The sequence below is a fragment of the Pantherophis guttatus genome, chromosome 1 (assembly GCF_059756535.1).
Source record: "Pantherophis guttatus breed Tessera chromosome 1, ASM5975653v1, whole genome shotgun sequence".
NCBI lineage: Eukaryota > Metazoa > Chordata > Lepidosauria > Squamata > Colubridae > Pantherophis > Pantherophis guttatus.
The window spans coordinates 75836524-75861017 of NC_142063.1; the positions used below are offsets into that span (position 1 = coordinate 75836524).

The 24494-nt window shown below is 37.8% G+C and overlaps 1 protein-coding gene across 50 annotated transcripts in view; it reads right to left on the reverse strand.

The window, feature by feature from the left end:
- MADD (MAP kinase activating death domain) overlaps positions 1-24494 on the reverse strand; it is a 90034-nt gene that overhangs the window by 34106 nt on the left and 31434 nt on the right. For 13 of the 50 annotated variants that reach the window (XM_087882954.1, XM_087882937.1, XM_087882966.1 and 10 more), the window contains 6 exons: positions 22674-22954; positions 21124-21267; positions 18207-18304; positions 14031-14133; positions 7927-8113; positions 4239-4389 (listed from right to left, as the gene is read on the reverse strand). In XM_087882954.1, coding sequence (XP_087739080.1) covers positions 4239-4389; positions 7927-8113; positions 14031-14133; positions 18207-18304; positions 21124-21267; positions 22674-22954 — 964 coding nt within the window. Of the gene's footprint in view, positions 1-1367; positions 1575-4238; positions 4390-7926; positions 8114-14030; positions 14134-14576; positions 14637-16970; positions 17010-18206; positions 18305-21123; positions 21268-22673; positions 22955-24494 lie in introns of all 50 variants that reach the window. The other 37 variants (XM_060687549.2, XM_060687552.2, XM_060687545.2 and 34 more) reach the window with 6 other exon arrangements.

The following is a 24494-nucleotide window of genomic DNA, read 5'->3' on the forward strand; positions in this document are numbered from 1 at the left end:
AAAAAAAGCCCCTAAAGCTCTGTTTGGGGGCTTCTTTTCTGAAGCTCTGTTTGGGGGCTTTTTTTCTGAAGCTTCGTTTCTGATGCTTTTTTCAGCCTCTGAAACCTCCGTTTCAGAAGCTGGACAGGGCTACATTCGGAGTATAAGACACACCCAGATTTTTACCCTCTTTTTGGGAGGAAAAAGGTGTGTCTTATACTCTGAAAAATACGGTATTTGGTAGAACAATGAACATCAGTCAAAATATGGCAATTAGTATTTATATAGTTTTTACTGTAATGTAATAATTACTATAAGAGCAACTTTTATTAAGTTATTTATTCATATTAGATTGAAAATGAACTCCCATCTTCACTGATTTGTCTAATACTAGACAAACATAGAAGAGCTGTTCATATTTCCTTTCTTACTGTCACTGATTGTTTTATGTGCGTATTGGTATAGGATTCAGTGGTTATTAACCTCAAATTAGAGCAGATGAATAGTTAGCAAAAAAGTTACATAAACAAATTTGCAAAAAATATATAATCTTTCTGTAGTGACCTGAGATTGAAAAATCTGTTTCCTTTATAGATAGATGGTTATTTCTGCTTCTACCCTTCAAAACCTGATTTTTTAAAAAAAAATCATGAATGGCAAAAATTTAAACATTAACCTAACAATTCAGCTAACAGAACGAACAAAGAGACAATAATTCAGAAAACTGGCTAGGTGTTTTTCTGTCTGGATGGTGCAATAATTCCAAATCTAATGCAATTATATTTCACAAATATGTTACTATATGTATTTTGGCACAATTATTTGTTTCTTAGGAATACCTAAGAGGATAAAGGATTACATGTAATTTTGCTGAATAAAGGAAGACAATGTGATAGGAATACATGAGTCCAAATGCACATAACTGTAATCTATTTATGCCATATATACCTAGCACCAAGTCTGAAAAACTCAGTGGGATTTACTTATAAATAAAAATGGATAGATCCGACTGTAAAAAAAATTATCCACAATTATCTATAAATCAGCCAATCTTTTATATATGAACTTCCAAAAAACATCCCATTAAAGGACAGACAGCCAATTTGCTTATAGTAACTCAACTAGATGTAATTAAAGTCTGTGATGTCAGTATCATATTAATAGTCTCCGAATTTTTTAAAAAAGAAATTAACTCATCCGAAATGTTGAGTTGATTCTTGTTCAAAATGGGAGAAGAAAATATATGACTAGTCTTTGCAAACTGAGTGAGAGTGAAGCGCATTACTAGAGCAATGAAGGGAATAATGTTTTAATGGGAAAGATGCAAGTAGATTCTAATGCCAATGCACAATCACTTTCCTGCATTCCACGTATATTTAAATACACACCAATAGAAGCTACAAAATTTTCCTCCTTTAAACTCCTTGTGTCAAACTCCCTTGGCCCTTTCCCTGAGAGGCCTGGTGCCCTTGGCATGAGCTGAGGTACTTGTAGTTGCACCTTGGGTTTCGGTTCCACCCTCCTGGCTAAAATAGGATCTTTGCCAACCGGAGTGATTGCTCCATCTGTTGGGCTTCGCTTTCTTTTTTCAGGCTCTTTAAAAGAAAGGAACACAGAGAGATAAACAGCCAAAAAAAAAAACCCCAAGTAAATATACCAACAACAATCGGAAGAGGGAATGAGAAGGATTGAGAGAAAGGCTTGATAGTGTTAATGGTATTAATTCTTTACAATCATGAAAAATACTCTCACTTCTAGATATCATCAGCAGTTAAAGAGAAATTCACAAAATACAGATACATAATCTAATATATTGAAACTTGGTTATTTTATGAATTTAGCTGGCTATCAAATTGTGACTTGGTGTTTTTTTCCAGTTAAGGAAAATTTCTCCTCTAACAAGTAACCTTATGATGACCTTACAATGAAAAACTCTTGCCAAACTTAATGTATCTGCAGTATCAGGTCAAGAAATGTTATTTGCCAATGCTGTTCAGCAAGTTTGGGGGGGGGCACACAAGAGGTGCTGCATTGGTTGGGAAGGCACATGAGAGGTCAGTGCTGGTCAGGGAAGGAGAGGTGGCACAAGTCGTAGGGGGGCTGGCAGGGAAGATATGCAGGGGTTTCTTCCTGTTCCTCCCTCCCTCCCTTCCCTTTCCAGCAGGAAGGTAAGTAGCTGCTGCCTAATAAGAGAGAGAGCAAGGGATTGCAAGACTGTCCGGGAAACTGTCACAAATTATTGAACATGAAGATCAAACGACCGCAGCAGCAGCACAGCAGCAGCTAGTAGCATTGAAGCAGCCATAACTTTCCCAAATTTCACTCCCTCGGGTGTCATGGATCCTGGATTTTGGGCACATTCTAAAAGTTAGCCCATTTGAGGCATGTAGTTCCAAAAATTGTTGCCTTATGATGCATCATTTCACCCAGTTAATAATGACAATGACTTTTAGTAGCACATAGATTCTATATTGGAACTTACATGTGGTGTTACAATTAGATTAGACATCTTAAAATCACGGCTGGCTTGTATGCAGAAGAATACATATGTATTCTATATGTCCATTGTTATGAAACTCTATTTAAAGCAATGCCCTGTTATAGCATTCTTCCTCACCAATCAGGCCACTACTGATGGAAGTCTTGTTTCATATAATAAGAGATGTATATATGTCAGTGTCAACTACTTGCAGAAATAAGTGACATTTAAATATGGGATGTCTGTTAATGCAAAAGCTAAACAAGAAATGTGAATATAGGTTTGTTTAATTCAATCATTTCTGTCCATTTTCAGCTTCTTAAATAAGTTTGGAGTCGGCCTGTACAAACCATCTGAAAACTGAGCAACTTTTGCAGATTGCTATAATGCAATGGCTCCCAACCTTTTGGGTACTAGGGCCTGGTTCTGTAGAGAGAGGTTTTTCTGTGGACCGGAGGGGACATGGTTTTGCATGCTGTCTGCATCTCGTGGATGGGGCTTCACTTGTTTGCATTGCTCAGTTTTTGGCATAACGTGGCCCAGTACAGGTCCACAGACCAGAGGTTGGGGACCCCTGCTCTAATGCTTTTACTGTTCAATCAAGCAATATGTTTTGCAAAGCACCCTTCCAACTCTAACCACAGTCTTCTAGGAACACACATCTTGAATAAATCACTAATCTCTATAACTTCAGACCAGCTCTTGAGGATGCCACCAACGTATATATATAAATAACCAAATAATCAAATGGTTATTCATTGTTTTAACCAGACAATGACTTGTTGAAGACAATGAATAAAGACTTAATTAGAAAGTCAAATATGTTTGATTCCTATATTTTTACATTGGAATTGATTCAATGTAATCAATTCAATTGACTCTGAAAACGTCTGGTTTTCCTATCACCTCCCATCTCCCTGAAAGTGGCCAGATTACAGAGAAGAAACAACATACAAGCTCCACCAACTTTGTGATCCTTTTTCCCTTGAACAATTCATGCAATAAGCCAGGTTGATGACGAAGGAAGTATATTGCATTCACTGCTTGTCTCTTATTCATAACCATTTAATCATTCCCCACTCTGCTTCATAAGCAATACAACTGAAACATACTTTTTTTTTAACTTATTTTAGTGGTAATGATCAGCTTAATGCTGATTTGCTAATAAAATGACTAAGTGGAATGTGCATTCTGAACAAAATGAATCAAAATGTCAATCAGGCAGTTTCATATAACTTAGTACTTCCCAAAGTGCTAAGTTCCTTTGTTACCCAGAACCACTTATTAGAAAGTCCTTATTTAAATGTCCCTGTTGTGATTGGGTAATAAATAGGTTGGTATCTTTACCAAAAGAAAAACTACTTTTACTCAATCTGGGGTAATTTACCTAGATTTGAAAAGCATTAACTCAGATTTACTACAGTCAAACTTCACCTTTAATATCATACCTCTTGAGTGAATACCAGAAGTATGAAAGAGGATAAACACCAATTTAGGGATCTAATACTATTTTTTGCACTTTACTTCTTGAGGGAATGACAATGTCTGTTTTTGCCTGCCTGTTTCTCAGTCATTCACACAAATATTTCCTGAAACCAACAAAACAAAGCAAATAACATATTATAACTGATACTAATAATTAAGTCACAATTTCTTTATAGCCTCTATTTAAAGAAAGTCCATATGATTATTGACTGTGGCAGGCTAGATTTAGTTCTGCCACATAAGGCTTTTTACAGTATTTATAGTATTTATAAACTCATTTTTAGTACTATCTTACCTTTGTTATAGTAATGAGTATGAGCTATTTCTAGCAAGCCAAACACACTTGCCATGCCTCCAAGTCCAGCATTTGCATATGAGTGCTCAAGGCTTGATACTGTACATTTTAGTATATCCAGCATTCCTTTGTAAACCTTTCGGTTAATCTCCTAAAACAAAAAAGCTCATCTGTAAGAATGCTTTGTTAATCAGAAGCCAATTCCACAGCCCTTTCAAGATATTATTCAAAAGACCACAATTCCCTTGCATTTTAATTCATTTTCTATAATTTAATTATGCTGTCTGTAATTTAAAGGAAAGTATCATATATTATTAGTCCATCTAGCTCAGTATTTTTTAAATTTCTTAACAGCATCTCTGCAGGACACAGTATGCTCTTAAACTGGGTGTTGTTTTATGGTGTCTCTATTATTATCTCTTTTATTCATTAAACATGAAACACAGTCAACCGAATGTTTAAAAATGTGTCACAAATACGATTGACTGGTGCTAATTGTTGATACGGGTTGCTGCCAGCGTCCTAGGTATCAACCAGGTATCTTCTTAAAACATATGATGTTCCGAGTAGCGCAGTTTTTTGCAATTCCGCTGGTGTTATTGCAGGAAGCTGCAATTTCTTGATGTGCTTTGTAAAATTTTTGGACATGGTACCAAGTGCCCCGATGACAATGGGTATCACTGTTACACGTTTCATCCATAGCCGTGTAGTTTCAATGGCCAGGTCGGGATATTTCGTGATTTTTTTCCAGTTCTTTTTCTTCAACTCTGGCGTCTCCTGGTACAGCAATATCAATAAACTATACGCTATTATTATTATTAATAATAATAATAATAATAATAATTTATATTATATTATCTATTATTCTATTTTCTATATTATATATATATTATATATTATCTATATATTCTATAATATATTATAATAATATCTATTTTTGTTGTTGTTGTTGTTGTTATTACATGGCATTGTTACATTAGCCAGGAAACTACAATGCAGTTGCAGAGTAGTAGTCTGGCTGCCAAGATACCAGCTCTGTTGTAGGAAACACTTGCATGCTTCCCATGGTGCGCCACAAGAGGGAGAGCTGGCTTCACACCAGAAAGAAAGACAAGTGGCTCTTCCTGCAGCATCATCCAAGGCCCCCTCCCTCCCCAGAGCCACCTCATAAATGGGTGCTGCATCCAGGAAGGATCAGAGGACAGGAATCTAACTGCCTGCATGGCGTACCAGTTCATCTCCCCATTGAAGTGGTACCTATTTTATCTACTTGCATAGAACATGCTTTCATATTGTTAGATGGACAGAAGCTGAGGTGCGTTACGGGAATCACTATGTTAGAACTCGAACCACTGGAACAGAAACCATCTCCAATATCATTAAGCCACTGAGCCACCACACTTCTGGTATTTCCATCCCTTTCTCTTAAAAATGAATCCCTGAAAATGGTGCTGATGTTTATGCATATTCTCTCACATCCATCCATATATATGTATGTGGGCCCTCGGGATGGAACCTCACTGCATCACTTGGGCCAATCTCATTCAACCGAACTTGTTTTCACAGATGGTTGATGGGAGAACTGTCAAAGTATTTCTGTCACCTTCAACTCAGGGGATATAAATATCACAAATAAACATCTTTGGCTTTTTGTTTCTCATCTATAAGGAACTACTTGTCAAATGGCAACTAGTTCTATTTCTTTCTATTTTCAGATTCCAACCTTTAAGCCAGTGCTTGGACAGAACCTTTAAGCCAGTGCTTGGACAGTTTTGGATTAGACACAAGAGAATACATTGAGACATAATTGAGGTAGAGATATTACTGATTGATGAATCTGAGAATCCAAGAGATACATATTCACTTTCAATTGAATTATGCTTTCTCTAATTCTTAGTTTGAGTACTCAAGAATCCAGCAGGCCTCTTTAATGTTTTTTAATGTTATGATCTTTTATGTTATGTTCACAGTTAGGTTAAAAATTCCGGCTCTTCTCAATCATCTGTATCTTAGTCATTGTCATATGCTTTATGTGGGACTGTTTCTAAACCTACTGAAAAATATCTGCTACTATTAAGCTGAAACAAACCAATGGGATATTTCCTTTAACTCTATCATCCACTCGGACTTTAATGGCTGATGAAAGAATCTGTTATGAAAAAGAGGTTTTACGCTGCTAGCAAGGGTGAAATGCTCCCGGTTCGGACCGGATCACCTGATCTGGTAGCAATGGGGGCAGGTGGTTTGGAGAACCGGTAGCAAAAATCCCTGCCCCCCACCCATGCCTGGCTGAGCCGCGCAATCATCAGAAGCTTTTTTTATTATTTTTAAAAGCATTTTTTCTACAACCATTTCAGCTGAAAAAATGCTTTTAAAAGTAAAAAAAAAAAAGCCTCTCATGAACACGCAGCTCAGCTGGGATCGTCAGACACTTTTAAAAGCATTTTTTCTACAACCTCTTCGGCCGAGGAGGTTGTAGAAAAAATGCTTTTAAAAGAAAAAAAAAAGCCTCTGCTGATCAGGCAACTCAGCTGGAATCGTCAGAAGCTTTTAAAAGCATTGTTTTACAACCTCTTCGTCCAAAGAGGTTGAAGAAAAAATGGTTTTAAAAGATAAAAAAAAAAAGTTGCCCATGCCCATCCACATGGCTACAACCAAGACCACAACCAAGCCACGCCCACAGAACCGATAGTAACAAATTTTACATTTCACCACTGAGTGCTAGGAATGCTTTTATATGTCATAATATTTTATAATTCTGTTAGTGACTGGGAATCTACAAAAGTTGGCAATAGAGAAACTATGTTAATAAGCAAATAATTTCTGAATATAAATTAAGGTGCTTCAAACTAAATAATTGGTTAATATCTTTTAATCCTTACTTCTAGTATTGGCTCCTTAAACCCTTTGTGATATCGTTGGGCATTCTTCTGCCCATATGAATTTATCTGGGAAATGAGCTCGTTCAGAGAGGTCTGCCTCCATTTTCTACTGTCAGTTGGAAATAGTACTTCTCAGTTAAGATGACCATATAGGCAGTCCTCAACTTACAACAGTTCATTTAGTGACCATTCAAAGTTAAAACAGCACTGAAAAAAGTGAGTTATGACCATTTTTCACACTTATGGCCCTGGCAGCATCCCCATGGTCACGTAATTTACATTTGGATGCTTGACAACTGACTCACATTTATGAGAGTTGCAGTGTCCTGGGGTCACGTTGATCCCCTTTTGCAGACCTTCTCCTAAGGAAAGTCAATGGGGAAGCGCCATTCACTTAACAGCCATGCTACTAATTTAATAACTGCAGTGATTCACTTAACCAATGTGGCAAGAAAAGTCGTAAAATGGGGCAAAACTCATTTAACAGATTTCTCACTTAAGAACATAAATTTTGGACTCAATTGTGGTCGTAAATTGAGGACTACCTGTATTGAGGTTCAGCTCTTACGAAAAAACATTTTGCCAAGTACATTTCATTAGAAGGTACTAACAGTGCTTTTCAGCAAGCAATTTCCTTATTGATCTACAACATTTGCTCCATTAATTTGAATTATTTTATTCTTCATATTTTAAGATTTGTAGTAGCAGTTCCCTTGTGAGCCACCTTAAATAAGCTTCAGTATAGAAACTCACAGCAAAATTCATTCATGAATGGATGAGAGGAAAAAAATAAAAATAAAACTAACCACATCCTGGACAACATCCTGTCGAGCATCCTCCTCTGACTGGATAGTGCGATTAAGCTTACTTAACACAAACATACGGAGTTGTTCACTTTCCAAGAGACGACGTACTTTCTTCATGTTTAACCAACCAATTCCTTGTCCATCTAGGACATTGTGCACCACCTCTTTCAAGAACTGCTGATTTTCACTATAAGAAGGAGGCATATAATAAGAAAAAAAATCAACCCAAAACTTTTATAGCTTTTCTATCACTATGTTATTATTAAAAGAAATATTTTTTTTAATGTGTAATAGCATTCCTCAATATCTTTGGATGGCAAGACTTAAGAATGGAAAGCTTATTATATATTATTTTGCTTTGTGTAGCAACTGTAAGCATCAATTTTTTAAGAAAATAAACATATATTGCTTTTTGAAAAAAATAACATGTTGCCTTAAATAAGGAGGAAGCAACTTTGGAGACACAAAGACTCTTATTGAGTGTTTGAGGGATAGAGCATAACATAGTCATATTTAGAGAGGAAAATAATAATTTGTGGGAAGAAGCATATGCCTAATACAAAATGCAGCAGTATGTCTACTAATGAGAGTCAACAATGTAACATTAGGCTTTGAGGGAAATATTCAGAAGCCATTATGAAAAGGGTAGAAACCCTTAAGCCCTTAAAACGAGTTAGTTAGTTAGTTAGTTTGTCGAGCCCGGCGTGCTCGGCATACGGATGGGACCGGAAGGAGGAACGGTGGAGGACCGGTGGCGGATATAACTCATAGACTCCTATGACGAATCAGCAAGATGTTGTAGCGGTGGAGGTGGCACAGGGTGCAGGCGACACGTGAGGGGGTGGAAGGGCGTCAGGCTAGGATAACTAGGGAGACGGAAACGCGAATGCTAGGAGGAATGCCGGAAATGCGATCACGAATTACACTGGCACAGCTGATGGACAATGCCCGATCATTACGAAAGGGGTGGGGCGCTAAGATATAAAGCGTTACGAGGCGGATGCTCATAGCGCCAACTTTGAAAGACTTTGTGGCTTGGCGTTGTCTCGTATCTGACGAAAGCACTAAACCAGGATTCACCTTACGGTTGATGTGTCCAGCTGTGTTTTATTGCTGTCTCCGTGCTGTGCGGGACAAGGAGCTGAGAGAAAGTTGGCACTCCGTTCGTTCTAGTTTCGTTCTTGAGGTGCACCTGGATATTTGGCATGTCGGAAGGAACGGAGCCCGAGGTGGAAGCGTTAGCAGAGACACTGGCAGAGGAGGTGAGCGCACGCCCGATGGTCTTGGACGAGGCGCAGCCAGTGGTGAGGCCGAAAGAACGGCCCACAAGTCAAGGCGAGGAGGGCGGAGGAGCGGGTGAAGCAGAAACGAAGCAGACAGATGTGTCTCTTCCAGCCGGTTGGTGGCACAGCCCGGCAGTGGCTGGCTCCGGGGAAGTGGGGAAAGCTCCTATCATCACCCCCTCGGCCGAGCCTTTCTGGCGTTGGAGAGAAAGACGCTGGGTAGATGTTGATGAAGGGGGCGAGTGGAGTTATTCCACCGGCCTCGGTTCCTCCACACTGGATATCCTGAGGGAGCGGTTTGGGGAGAGCAGTTTCCGGGATGCTCCATCGTGGCAGCCATGGACCGAAGGGGTGGAGCCCCCCCCCTATGTGGCAGAGCCCCAGAAGACGTCTGGGGCAACCCAGTTTCGGTTGGCTAGCCCTAAATTACGGTTGGATACATCCGCAGGTAGAGCACGAAGCCCGGAACAGGCGAAACCAGAGACCTGTTCTCACTCTACAGAGCCCGATTCAGGGGCTACCGGTCACGGGGGAAGACACGCCCCCGCCCCGCAGTCCCTTCAGGCGGATAATCAGCAGGCCAACACGAGGCGTGTTCCGGACGGTCAACAGCATCGGGCGCAACAACCACCCCCGCCTCCAGCTCACCCAGCTCCCGGATATGCAGGACCTCCCGGTCAGGGGCCGTGGCAACCTCAACCGATGTGGGGCCCGCCTCTGCTACAAGTGTCATTCAATGGCAGCGCAGACAGAGTGGCTATCTTTCTGAGCCAGGTCATCAGCTATTTCGACCTGTATGGATGGTTTTACCCCACCCAGTGGTCCATGGTAGTGGCAGTTACGACGGTCTTGCAAGGAGAGGCAGCTGACTGGGTGGCTGACCTCCATAGCGACCACGCTCAAGAGTTGACAGACGTGGGTCTGTTTCTGGAAGGTCTTCGGGTCCGTTTCGAAGACGACTCCCACATCCAGCAGGCTGAAGGGGAATTGGTGGCTTTGCGACAGAGGGGCCGACCAGCTAGAGAGTATGTGAAAGATTTTCGATCTATTGCCGGACGGTTGCGGGCGTGGCCGGAACGGATGTTAGTCCACCAGTTCCACCTTGGCCTGGATAGAGAACTACGACTGGCTTGTGTGTATCGGGGATTACCGCCCCGTTTGACGGAGTGGTTCAAAGCGGCCATCGACCTGGATTTGGGGCTGAAGGAATTCCGGTTTCGAGGGGCCACTGGGACTATGCTGGGGAGAAGACTACCTGACAGACCATCTGCTGTCCGCGACTCAGGGAAGTCCGCTCCTACACCTGGGCCCGTAGCATCCACGCAGAAGGCGCCTTTTTGTTGTTTCCGTTGCAACCAAGCCAGACATAGGTCTGCTGACTGCCCATTTCCTCTGCCTCAACCATCGGCGGGGCGCACACCTGATCGGACTGGCGGCAAGGACAGAACCCGGATAACCCCTGAGCGGTTCCGGGTGGCATCACAGACCATGGCAATGGACAGCGATAGTCCCCTCAAGGAGGAGGGGAACTCTACAGGACCCGGGGACTTGCCGGTGGTGTTGGGCGACAGTGACGAGGACAACCATGACCCAATGGTGAGTGCCCCCATCCGTCCCTTCATTATCCAGGTTGGTCTTCGGAATCCCCGCACCGTCACCATGGTTTACCGAGGGGCCCTAATAGACTCCGGGTGCACTAGGTGCCTGATCCAAGCTTTTCTGGCCAAAGAGCTGGGCCTGCGCTTGGTCCCATTGAAAACCCCCATCCGTTTTGAACAAATGGACGGGTCCATCTTAGGGGGATCTCCGGCAACCCAAGTAACCGAACCAGTGAGGTTGGAGATAGGGGAGCATTGGGAGCGCATCCGCTTCATGGTAGTGGAAAACATTATAGAGCCCCTCATATTAGGCCCGGCCTGGTTGGACAAATGGAGGCCTACCATATGGTGGGAAGAAGGGTATAGAAAATTACATCTGGAACTAGGTCCTGGGCCAGAGGAGGAAAGGCATTCCGACCAAACCGGAGGTGTTCAATTACAAACAAAAGCCCAGGTACCAGGTATTATTAAGAAGAGACTGAGGCTAGTTCATCTCTAATTTACTGAGATATAAGAGGAGAAGAAAAACACAATCAGTTTGAAGATTCTGCTAATATGTCAATGAAGCTTAGTTCTATTTTTCTTGTAGAATATGTTTCCTGATCTGTACAATATTGAAGGTTTGACAATTAAGGTTCCATCCTTCTGAAACAGCCTATATCCAGAAATTCATATTTCACATGTTATGGTACTTAGAAAGATATCTAAGACTGACATTTTTCATACTACTTTTATTTTTAAGACTACTCCCAGTCTTGCAGGGGAATGGTGTATTTTATGATGTTGTATGTTTAATATTTTAACTGTAAAACTGTGAGCTACGAGGGATATTTCTACCATTGTCACTCCCTCATGTCCTACTATACTACATCATCACAGAGCATTCCTTGGAGGAATAAGCTATGAATAGAGGCAAAGTGTGCCAAGAGGATATACCCCCAGGAGGATCACCTAAGAAACAAAACTCAATCCAGCTACAGAAAGTAGGCACTTATATTGGACAGCAGCAATGTAGAAATATGTTGCATATGGATGATGAAAACAACAAAGACATAAATTCATATTATGCAGAAGGCAATGTTAAACCACCCCTATATTTTATCAAGAAAGTCAACGGTTAGACAATATAAAATGATTGACTAGTTATTGTCATATGATCAGGCTCCTCAAGTTGGATAGCACTCAACACTCTACTGAAGAACAGCTGAAGATCTTTCACAGTACTAATAGTGTTTTTTGACATGACTAGACATGACTTCCTTGAGGAAGTCTAGTTTGCCGATGCTGCCATGCAGGAAAAAGAATATCTAAAACTGCAAAGAAAGAATTAAAGGGTAACATAGAACATAAAAAGCATAAATATGGGAAAGTTCAACACAATGAAAGATGAGATTAGCTGAATAATGAAAAATACATTCACATTTAGGTTAATTGAAATGGATTGGAATTAAGCATTTTCCATCAAAAGATCATACTGTTTCACTACTCGAGACAAGAAAAACAAAAAGCAAGAAGGTTATGTGAAGATAAAGTTCATGTCAAAGTAGTTAATGATAGAATAATATCAGTTAGTCTTCATGGACAGTCCTTTAATTAGTTATACTAATTTGTGCTTGAACCACTATTGCAGAAGAACAGGAGGATGGCAAGGATTACAGTCAAGTTTAATCTGAAAATTGCAAAATATTCAAGAAAGATATACTGCTTTTGATTGGACATTAGAATGTTAAAATTGGAAATATTAAGTAGGGAAATGTAATTCAATTGCATGGTCTAAGAAACAGAAATGAAGGAGGAGAATGACTTATAGGCTTCTGCCAATGTAATGATTTCTTCATTATTAACAGTCTTCTAACAACCACAATACCTGTATATGTGGACATTACCAGGTAGAGTACACAAAACACAAAATAACCATGATATTGATACAAGGAAATGGAAGAGCTGTAATGACAGTAAATATGTGATCAATAACTGTGAAACAATCACAAACTGTTCATGCTAACATTCCAAGTCAAACAAAAGTGGAAGAACAAAGCCAACCTGTTTGCACTATATTATATTCCCTATTTATAAGAACCTCTAATGCTAGAAGATGAAATCAGATCAGCATTCCAGTCATTATCAGGTCAGAAGGCTACAGAAATTGTTTGAGTATGACAAGCAACAGAAAAAGAAACTGTAAAGGTTCTAATCAAACTATGCTAGCTAATCTGGAGAACAATACAATGGCCAATAGATTGGAAGAGATCAGTCTGTGTGCCAATACCAAAGAGAGTTAGTGGAGTATGCAAACTATAGTATAATATTTCACATGCTAGAAAAATAAATGGATAGGACCACAAATTAGAGCCCTTCACAGAAAAGAAGATGCTTGATATTTAAGATGACTTTTTGAAAAGGATGAGGAAATAGAGATACTGTTTCAGGTATACACTGGAGAAAACAAAAGAATACCTGTCCAAAAGGCAATACGTACTTTTCTTTCTTTCAGTAAAGAAACCAGCAATTAAGAAATACCCTGCAAATTAGTGTTCTGTAGGATAGCAAAAGATACTGTACTTAGATGCCATGATGTATCAATTCCTACAAAGATCACAATCATGCAGATAATAGTTCTTCCTATAATACTCAATGCCAGTATAAGCTGTATTTTGAAGAAGCGAAAATATTTTGAACTTTGAGTTGGAGAAGGCTCTTGAGAATACCATGGATAGACAAGAAAACAAACAGCTCACAAAATAAATCAACTCAGAGTTGTTGCTCAAAGTGCAAATGACCAGCCTGAAGATTATGATATTTGGACATATTATGAGAAGACATGGCTCTTTTAAGTCTACAGTGCTAAGAAAGGTAGAAAGAAAGAGAAAAGAGCAACAAGGTGGATGGACTTGATTACAGGGATGAGGGGTACACCACTGGAAGATTTGAAATGCTGGCTAGGGACATATGATCTTTCTGTCTGTGTGGCTATCTTGTGTGGCTTCTAGGAGACAATATAAATTTCTCAGTCTATAAGAATAGCAAATGTATAAAAAAATAATAATAAAGCAAGTGGCTGTTGACAGAAAGTTAAAAACAGAAGACCCCATTTCTTGTTGTTTTCTCTCTTCCAGGCAACAGACTTCCACAGAGAAGGCAGATAGTACCATAGTTGCAGAAGCTTCAGAAATTAGGCAATGTAAAAGAAGCTACTAGCCAAGCTATGCTTTACATTTTTTACCTGGAATTACTGGTTCGTCCTTGTGGCGAAGGAGATTCCCTTTTCACTGTTGGGCTGTGCTTTATAACAGAAGACTTCTGATCTACAAGTGCTCGCCTGTTTCCTGCATGAGTAAAGAGGCAGAATGAGAAAACATTTACTGAGAAAGATGTTTTAAGTCCATAAATGCTACTAATGAGACACACAGGAATTAGCTAACATTCTGTTTAAAAGGACGTACAAAAAAAACTTGAAAAAGCAGCAGCATATTTTGTATTACTGCATCATACATCGGCAGAAAACAGTAATGGGAATGAGACAAAAGAGAAGATGGTAGTAAGAGCAGAAGGTGAAAAGCAGGAGAAGCTCAGCTGCTCTGCATGCATTTCTGCCACAAGAACCATCTTCGGATTCAACAACATATGGAAAAGCATAATGCGATATGGGAATGTGATTAGTAGAGATTATACAATCTTGGTTACCAGTGGTAAAGTTGCCCAAAGACAGGCACAAAATGCTTACTGGGAATCGGTATGTCATGCACAACTCATGATGCAAAGGACCCACCTTCATTGCTTACTGGCCCAGCTTCAGTAATAATCTCCATTATAGTATTTAGCCCAAATACTGGGACACAAAATAAACAATTAGTAGAATACTAGTAAAATCACCACCATTTCTATATTTAATTAGTAGCTTCCCTCATTGTTGATTAAGTGCTGTAGGAATAATCAAGGAGTGGGAGGTAAAACCAACTAAATATAAGTAGCAGTAGTCTTGGGAGGGCAAGAAGACCATAACACTATATTCCCTATCTCTTATTCATGCATTTGCACTGGTGCTGCCACTGAATCAAGTCTCAGATTATCAATAATTAGAATAAAATAGTTGAACATCATCACTTTCACATAAAACTCCCTCAACAGTATACTGTATTTCATCGCTAGAGCTATAGATTTCCTAATCCCACAACTCTTGCCGCAAAATTTCTAAGGTCCCTTGTTGGACTTCTTGAAAATTACAAAACACAACCACCTCACATTTGCAGTATAGATTTGCCCTTAAACTGATTTTAAAGTTATTAAAAAGCTGGAAGGTAAACTATGTACTCCATTCAAAATTAAATATATTTTTTTTCTTTTCCAAAAATGAATTAGTTTCCTTTAAGAAAACAAAGGAAGGTACATTAAAACCAAATCTAAAAGAAATTGCTGGAAAGGATAATAAAATATTGAGAAATGGAATCTAATGAGATACTATACCTAGTGAACAAATCTACTGCAAAGTTTTCAATTACTTTATTTACTTGAAAAGGAAGCATATTTTGTTTCCACAAATACTTTATGGGAGAATTATGTTTGTTCAAAATTCAGTAAAGGAGCAGAAGCACATAAATATTCTTCTGTCCAATCTTTCTTTTCTTTTAAATTTGGGATTGTCTTCCTTTTGACTAAATATATTTTTTAAATCAATATATATATATATTAACTTTGCTACTATACCATCCATTACTATTGTGACATTTTAAAAAGGCAGTTCTCATATCTACTCATAAACTGAGGAATAGGCATTAGTCATAAAAACTGCATAACTCATTTACTCATAAACTGTTATCTATAGGCATTACTTCACCCGTTATCTTCCTCTGTGAAATACTCTGCTAATTCTTAACCTTTTTTTTAAAACCTAGTTACAAAGGGAGCAATTTAAATAAAGAGCTGATTTTCAGCCACTTGCAATTTTTATTCCCTAAAATGCCTCTGGTTCAAATATCAACCATGCCTAAAATGAAGAGGAAAAGGTGGAACTCATTGTTTTGTAAGAAGAGGGGGAAGTTGTGGCAGGAGAACTAGAAGGGGAATGTCCTGAGGAGGAAGCAGGAAAAGCTACAGACGAGGGAAGTAGTAGAAGGCAAAGAAACATCTGACTATGTGCAGGGTTGGTCAAAAAAGTCAAGATGATGGTTGTAACCACAAAACTGAAACCCTGCCCTTTTTTACATGCCGGCATATAAAAAAAAAGATGGGGGGTCTCTTTGCATGGTCACAACTGTCATCTTGACTTTCTGACATCCCTTGCAGAAGCCCCTGGATATGAGTGTGAGTCTGTCCGTAATATAAGTTGCACAATTCCTATGTGAGGGAGATGGCAGTTTCTAAATTTGATAAATAAATAAATACGATATGCATTTTGAGTGGATGAGCCAGAGAAAGAAAGGTGAGAGTTTGAGATTGACCTTGAACAAAGTAGATTTGTGTTTTGGAGATCAGAGTCAATCTCAGTCATATAATTTATATTGTGGGTTAGTTACTTTTAGCCTCATTAACTTATATTTCTGTGAAATTGGCATTTCATGACAAAGTTTATCTGGCTAGCTTGTAAAAGCCCCATATTCTAATATTCACTCAAAAAAGTGGAACCCCTATTTATATATTATTTATTAAAAAGGCAGAAGTACAGGCAAAGAAACTGTCTATTACAAAGGTTAAAAATATCATTGGTATAACGTAGAACAAGAGATCACACTGAACAGGAATTGTCAAAAAATGATAAATTGCAGAAAATGAGACAAAAACATGAAAAGAAATGGAAACACCCATCACTGTTTTCTTCCAATGTGTGTTATTAATATTAGATTTACCTAACAGAGAATTGTGAGCAATAAAAAATATGCCCATTAGAATGTAAGCAGATGGAAATATTCTGAGATATGCAGGAATTTTAGAGTACTCACATTCCTTTTCAGTTACTATTTTATTTACTTCAAACATTTACATAGCCATCCATCTTATATCAAACTCTGGGCGGCTCCCAATCATTAGGGGATGTATATTTTACAGAAAAATACACACCCAGGAAAGAAAGTTATGCTATCCAAAGCAAACTTTAAGGCAGCAACACAAAACCAACTTTTGGCCTTTATCATTAAAAGGTCAAATGTTAGCAAGACATTATACCAACCTTTATCCATATCCCTTCCCACTTCCAGATTAAAGTAATCTTTACCGATGAAAATGGAGAAGGGGAAGAAATAAATAAAATCAACTTATTACAAAGAAAAAAAATATAATTTTCTAATCATATACAAGAACTGAAAAGGCAAACAAAGCCTCCTTCTAGCTGAGCAACTAAAAAATCCAAGTACAAAAAATGGTAAGGCTTAGGTAATTCATTAGTAAATTTGACTAATATTGACTGTAGTATATATAAAATAACCATAACTTCTACAACCTGCATTTATTCTTCACTCTTCAAATTGCTGAATGGTTCAGCAATGACTATCCACAGAAAATATAAGGCCATGACATAAATATTGTGTCCTAAGAATTTTAGGCACAAATTGGGATGCAAGTGCAAGAGAACAGGATTCATCACACAATACAGCTAGTTCTTGACTACCTTTTGTTTAGCAACCTTTCAAAGTTATGAGTACTGAAAAAAGTCCAGTCCTTGCACTTACAATCATTGCATCATCCTGATGTTCACATGATCACTATTCAGGCACTTGGCAACTGGTTCGCATTTATGACCAACTGCACTGTCCTATGGTCATGTGATCATGATTTGTGACCTTTATTGTTGGCTTCCAGCAGAATCCACCCATTTGGAAGAATGGGATCCCACTTATGACTGTAGTGTTTGCTTAACAAGGATCATAAAAATGATCATAAAATTGGATTTCACTTGACTTATGACAGCAACAACTTATAACAGAAATTCCGGTCCCAACTGGGGTCATAAGGATTACCTGTATTGCTGTGTGTTATCAATTTTGCATCAATATGACTTTGTTGTGGACACCTCTGCATCCAACTCAATTAATTGCAACTGCTCCCATGAGAAAGATTATTAATATATTCAATCTCAAGTTAATTTCCTATCTAGCAAACATTTATATGTAGAGGTCATAAAAGTTAGAAGGCTGTTGAAACATCTTTCCCATATTAGTGTTTTGCATGACTGATACAATAAAATGTTACCAACGTAAGAAGACATATGAACAAAGCCACACTAAGTATATTTCAATGGTCACTGCCATTCCAATGTATGCTCCATACATGCCATGAATAGAGATCTGAAAAACATCTACTCAGGATTCCTATTTTTTCATTGTCCTATTTCACTGGGGAAGAGGATGTATTTTGTGACCACTGGCAATCAATTATGAAAGCATTAACTGGCAACGAAAACAATTACCTTTCAGACTAGGAAATGGAGTGGTTTTGTCTCTCACAGCTTTGGATGGAAGTGCTAAATTGGAAAGACTAAAGCTTGTGCTGTGATTCTTGTATAGGCTACCTATAATAAAAAGAAAATATATCAAGTGATCTAATCAGTCTCTTATTTCATTTGGCTATTTATTCAGCTATTTATATGTGAGCTCATTTCTGTCCTTCTCAGATTAGGAAGTAACTTAATATGCATCTTCAAATTTTTTTCCCTTACATTCAATCTTGTCTGATTCTTGAAGACTGTCTGTGGCCAAATCCTTAAAAGTTTTCTTGGCAAGGTTTTCAGAAGTGTTTTCCCTTAAGCCAGGAAAAAGTGACTGGCCTAAGGTCATCCGGCTACTTTTGTGGCTAAGGCAGGACTAGAACTCACTGTCTCCCGGTTTCTAGCCTGATGTCTTAACCACTATAGCAAATTGGCTGTCATCTTCATATTTAATATGCATCTTTTAAAAATATAAATTATAATCAACAGAAGGCCACCAATGGGGCATTATTCTCAAAATCGAAACTAGAACAAAGAAGAAGAAAAAATATATCAGGAACAGACTTTCTATTTCAATTTCATCACCTACTTGTTAAATGCACAAATTTAGCATTCAAATCCTATTTATGTTTTACTTAGGCCATCAATGGCAGATTCTGTCTCTTCAATTTTTTTTTATCTGAAGAATTTGAGGCACATTGTGGACATAACAATAGGAAGAGGAGAGATAGAATAAATGGCTCCCTTATTTTATCTCCTATGCATTATGCATGAAAATTAAGAACTAAATAAGCAGGATCAAAAGTTAATCAAAAGAAACTCACTTGCTTTTAAAAAAAATAAATATCTATATCACTGCTATATTTTTTAAAAAATTGTTGTAACTTAGTAGCATCATTAAAAAGGTGTCTATGTATACAGAAGTAATATAATCTTTTTTTAAAGTATATTTGAGAGTGAGCCTGGTGGATACTCCTGAGCAAAAACTCCACAACTAGATGCTACTACTTAAAAGTCTTTCTTGAAGCATTACTGTGTTTTTTTTAAAAGTCAAGTAATAAAAAAATCTTTTGAAACAACAACAACCGCTTTTAATTATACTAAAAACAAACCATAACTAATTAAAATGATACAACAGACTCAAATGTTTCCCAAAAAAATTTTTCCTATACAATTTATAAAAGGTAAATGTAACCCCAAATAACCCAAACTTTAATGTAACTGAGGTGTGTCTGTTCTTTACTCAAGTCTGCCAGTCTTCTTGGCACATCAACCCAGGGCAAAAACCCCACTGGCTGATATTGCTGACTAGATATTGAGTAGCAACGTCAAACCCAAGAACTCTCACGAATCCCTTCCAAAATAGGCTAAACCACTACTCCTAAAAAGACTATAGCACTGATTGGAGTCACACAATTCAAAACAAACTGTGCTTCTTCTTAGAAATATGCAAGCTTCCTTTGAAAAATACAGCTAATCAAAATGAGTAAGATATACTGCAAGTACATCTAAGAATCATTAGGGAGAGGAGGGACAAGTCAATGGTACTATCTACTTCCCCACATATTATCATGTCCAAAATGGCTCTTATTAGGAAAGGAAATAATTGTTTACTAGCAAAGGAATATCTGTGATTGCTTGATGGCCATCTTAACTGGAGAAACTCAGTTTCAAAACTGGCCAAAGACCTATGACAATATCCCACATATGGAATTAATATCAGACAAAAATTCTGTTAAACATGTCTGTGAACTTCGTTTCTTTTTTTTATTGACCACTGAATTCATATTTAATATACAGCAGCTGTACCCATCTTCCCCTCTAAAACATAAAGTTATGAACAACCACAAAGGACATTTAAAAGTTACTTAAACAGAAAACTATTAATATTTAAAGCAGAATTTCAAGGTATAGCAGAGCAGGAGGAATTATTCTTGATTCTTTATATAACAATATGGATGCTTCAAACACTGTAGAAAGCAGCATTGTTAAATTAGTATATCCAAAATATAGCTATCCAAAATATTAGCTATCCAAAATAGCACCCTTATGTACGTCAACCTCATCCCAGCCAAAAAAAGCATTTCAAACAAGGACTCCAATATATTTCAGGGTACACAAAACATGATATCCATTTTATGTCATAGGATGTGCTGTGACTACACATTCCATCAGTCCCCACCAATTTCGCCAATAATTAAAGGGCTAAAAAGCCCTATGATGTTGTGGATCAAAATCACATGGGTGTTTAAAATTTAATTATTTTTTAGTGAAAATTCTCAATAACAGATCATACAATAATGCATGTTGATTGTTCTAGAAACTGTGAATTCAGAAGAAGTAAAATGTAAATGTGAAGTTCCCTAAATAATAGTGGTGTCTAATAGATAGACAGGATAATTATATATTTTCAGAGGCAGTGACCATGGCAACGTAGTTATCAATACCAACTGTGGAGGAACATAGTTTCCACTCAGGTCCTGCCTGGTCACTGTGAGAAAATAAGGCTGGACAAGACAGGCCTTCCTTCTCTACAATCCAGAATGCCTGAGTGGAATTTGCCATTTTCTCACCTGCCCTTCAAAAAGCATTTTGAGTTGGCTGACTCAGTCTACAGATGCCAGTTTTTCCAACATCTGCTATCTGAGCTAACCTCTGGATAAAGTCTGTCATTACTCTTTTCCACAAAACAATGTCACCTTCTATTCTTTCATGCATCTCTCCTGGTTTTATAAAAGCCATAATCGGGGGACTGCCACATATTCAGCACTAATCAGATCCATGACTTTCATGGTACCTAGGATTAACATATTTGCACAGTAGGTTTTTCCCCCTTTGAATCTCTTCTCCACATCTTCCCACCTATTATTTCAATCAATATGCAAGAAAATAAAAATACCTACTGGCAAAAGACATAATACCCCCAAAACCTTCACTGCTGTTATTGGAGACTGTAGAATTTGGGGAACTGGCACGAGAATCCGATTCTGCATCAGAGTCATTTCCCAGCTTTAAACTATTGGGACGCAAAAGTTTTGGAGGCCTTGAAAAGAACAGGAAAAAAGAAACACATTATTTGCAGCATTTTGTACCTATGGCTGTAGTAGAAATTGGGAAACATGTCATTATCAGAAACTTCTTTGTGTTTAACTATGGCAGAAAATCATCACAAAAGCAACATTTATTCTACAAACCACGGCTGGCAGGGGTATTAAAATCAATAATTATTCATTCGGTTAAAAATATCTGAAAAGAGATACAGAATTTTATGAGAAATAAGGCAAATCTATCATAGTACATATGGATAAATCATATTGCACATATTATTTAAAACCCTCTGCAGTTCTCTAAGTATTCCACAAACCCAAATCCCTCACCCACCTTTTGCAGCTAACCACTACCGAAAAGAGGCTTTAATTTCATTTTCTCTCCCAAATATACCAAACAAGAGAGAGAAATAATACCATCCTTCCCTACTGTCAGGGGTGAAATGCTCCCAGTTCGGACCGGATCGCCTGATCCGTTAGCGATGGAGGTGGGTGGTTCAGAGAACCAGTAGCAAAAATCCCTGCCCCCCCGCCCCCTCCCCCATTGCCCAGCTGAGCCACGCAATCGTCAGAGGCTTTTTTTTTAATTTTTAAAGCATTTTTTCTACAACCTCTTTGGCCAAAAAAATGCTTTTAAAGGTTTTTTTAAAAAGCCTCTGATGATTGCGCAGCTCAGCTGGGATCATCAGAGGCTTTTAAAAGCATTTTTTCTACAACATCTTCAGCCGAAGAGGTTATAGAAAAAATATTTTTAAAAGGAAAAAAAGCCTCTGCCAATCAGGCAAGTCAGCTGGGATCGTCAGAGGCTTTAAAAGCATTTTTTTTACCGAAGAGGTTGTAGAAAAAATGGTTTTAAAAGTAAAAATAAAAAAAAAAGTTGACCATGCCCACTCAGTCATATTACCCTCCCCCACCAAGCCACGCCCACAGAACCAGTAGTAATAAATTTTACATTTCACCACTGCCTACTGTGCAAATCTTTTGAAAATGGCTCATCTGGTTCTACAGATTCTAAGTACCAGAGGGTCAACTAAAGTAATCCATAGATTTTCCTCTCTGTTATATTTTTCATATACTGTAAATATGCAGAAGCATATGACATTAATATAAATTCTATGGACAATCATATAATCTTTTTTCTTTCTGTTGCTACTTTTGATCCATCACTGCACTCTAAAAAGCCTACAAACTGTTTTTAGCATCTTTAATGTGGGACATAAATAATTACTTCCAATAAAGACATAGGCGTTTAATATACTGTATTTTAAAGGTAAAGAAGAATACTTTAATCCAGTATTAAGAATGTAGCTGAATTGCAGAAAATTTCTTAGACAATGGATGATACCACATAGAAAGGACCAAATTAATTTTAAAAACCCATGCTGGATGTAGCAATTCTCACCGACTGCCATTGAGATTCTGGTTGAACTTTGGAGTATAGCTTTCTTCCTGCTCATCTTCCTCTTCTTCTGTTGGGAATCCATACTGTGGTTCAAAATATGGATTATCATACTCTCGTTTCTTCACCATTCCTTCTGTGGTACTCAAGCTGAATGAAGGACTCTCGCTTTCATGATGATCCACAGTCACCTTGGGAAAATTTGGCTGTAAAGGCAAGCTGGAAAGGTGATTTGAAAATCCAGCTACCATCTTCTCTTCTACCTCTGCTGAATCAGCTGATTCCTGTACCGAGAACAAGACATGAATTTGTTTCCAGTTAAAGATTTCTATAATACCAGTAGTTGATGATAAACTATTTTATCACAGTTTGAAATGATTAAAGTAGTTTATAATTTTACTGAGAAATTAAAATTTAACATAAAACATTCTATTGATTTCTGTCACTGTCTCTGCTAAAGTAAGTTTTATTACATTAACACTGTTAGGATTATTTCTCTGCAGCTTGGTTCCTATACCTAACAGTAATATAAGTAGTTGCTTCATTTAAATATTATTCTCTATGGATATATTTAGAGAAAAAAGTTTAACCATATACATTATAGAAATCATGATTTTAAAAAATTAGGACAATATTTGAAATACTACAGAAGGAATTAGCATGTAATACCAGCAATATACTAGATGTAATTTTAACTATACAATGACTCTGTGAGTTTCCATTAAGAAGTTCTTCTGTGCCTCTCCAAACAGCTTGCTGAATCCAGCTGCTGGTTGTGGGCTTAGCACGACATCTAATGTTTCCTGCTTACAATAAAAAAACCCCTAAAAAATAACTGGGTTATGTTAAGTTTGATTCTTTAATAATGGAGGATGAAAGTTGCAGGCCGAAGCCACAGATGAAAAGCTGGAGGCGAATGAACAAAAGCCATGTTTGAGTTATTCTGGATAGCTGTACCGTTGCACATATTCACAGCTGACTTTCTGTTTATTGAGTTTTCTAACTAGAATATATAAGAATAAACTTTGCTGGTACTATATTACAATGTTCATTCAATTTCTAGTATTTCTAACACTGTCTCAAATATTTCTACTCATTTTAATCACAATCCTAGCTCAGTATTATCCTGAATTTTAAGTAAAGTGGCTTAAGTAAAACCACCTATAATTATTAGTCTTTAAAATGCTGAAAATAATTTGTAGCTTTCAGTTAAACATGTACCTTGATTTTTTTTAATCATTTATTTATTGCATTTTAAGACCATATACAGTAGTTCAATCCTCAAGCTAAGAAGAGTACATTCCACAGAACATAAGTTACCATGGAAACTTTCTATATGCCTAACAATAAACTCCTGTAAATTTCAATGTTTTAATATTGTGCCTTTGAGTTAATGTTTATTTCTTTTGTTAATCAAATTTTTACACTAGCCATCTGACCTAAGTGACTGTGCTTTCACCTGGCCTAGTCCCTGTAGTTTTCTTGGCAAAATTTTCAGAAGTGGTTTGCCTTTTTTCCTAGAGCTGAGAGAGAATGATTGGCCCAAGGTCACCTAACTGGGTTCATGTCTAAGACAAGACCAGAGCTTACAGTCTCCCAGTTTCTAGCCTGATGCCAAAACCACTACACCAAACCGCTTCACTCAACTCATAATGTTACGCAATCTCTTGTTGGTAGGATTTTAAAAAATTAATCCAGATAATTCCCTGTTTTTTCTTCATTTTTATGCAGTTCCTATGGCTTGCAAACCACTTTTCATTTTTAAATATATTTGTTTGCATATCTAAAACATGACAATTAATAAGGACTTTTTAAAGCTCCAAC